The following is a 709-nucleotide window of genomic DNA, read 5'->3' as shown; positions in this document are numbered from 1 at the left end:
TGGAAGCAATCAATTGTATCGAATGTGAAAACAACAAACGTGCCGCTTTTGTTGTTTTGCTCGATGTGTTTGCTGATTTTCCTATTAATTCGCCTGATTGATTGCTGACCATTGGTGGATGATTATTTTTCAAATGAATGCAAAAAGCAAAGAAAAGTAGAAAACATATGAAAACACATGCCACTGACAATATATATATATATATATCCCTCTCTCTTTTATCCACTGTGCCCCTCCGCTGGGGTTTCCCTTTGATCCTCCTCCATCAAAAACATTTAATAATTAAAATCGATTATTATTATTATTATTATTATTATTATTATTATTAAAAAAAGATAAAACCGACAAACCTGGCATTTTGTTGCTTTCGGCAACAATTCGACGTTGTTTCGCACTGAATGAAGACAAACTGTCCAAAACGTTGACGGAATGATAATGCTGATTCTGCAAATAATGGTGATGCTGTTGACTGTGCATGAACGCCGCCATCAATGGATGAGTATCAGCAGAAGCTGGATGTGGAGCAGCTGCATCGTAGTTGGATAATAATAAGCCGCTCGCTGGACGATCCTGACGACGATTCAACAATTCGTCGCCATCGTCGTCGTAGTCGTCAACATCTTCTTCTTCCTCTTCGTCTTCTTCTTCGTCTTCCTCTTTCGCCGCTGGCCAACGACGACGACGAAGCAGCAGCAGCAGCAATGTCACC

The 709-nt window shown here is 40.2% G+C and overlaps 1 protein-coding gene across 1 annotated transcript; it reads right to left on the bottom strand.

Moving 5' to 3' along the window:
• Window positions 1-218: 218 nt before the first annotated feature.
• On the bottom strand, window positions 219-665 carry Tsp_14729 (conserved hypothetical protein; the record flags this gene model as incomplete). Its single annotated transcript, XM_003368523.1, has 2 exons — window positions 219-260; window positions 343-665. Coding segments are annotated over 2 exons (365 nt in total), but the record flags the coding sequence as incomplete, so codon positions are not given.
• Window positions 666-709: the final 44 nt, after the last annotated feature.

This window comes from Trichinella spiralis (genome assembly GCF_000181795.1).
Source record: "Trichinella spiralis strain ISS 195 chromosome Unknown Scfld2334, whole genome shotgun sequence".
Lineage (NCBI taxonomy): Eukaryota > Metazoa > Nematoda > Enoplea > Trichinellida > Trichinellidae > Trichinella > Trichinella spiralis.
The sequence above is the reverse complement of the archived record's forward strand: the minus strand, read 5'-3'. Positions and strand labels throughout refer to the sequence as shown.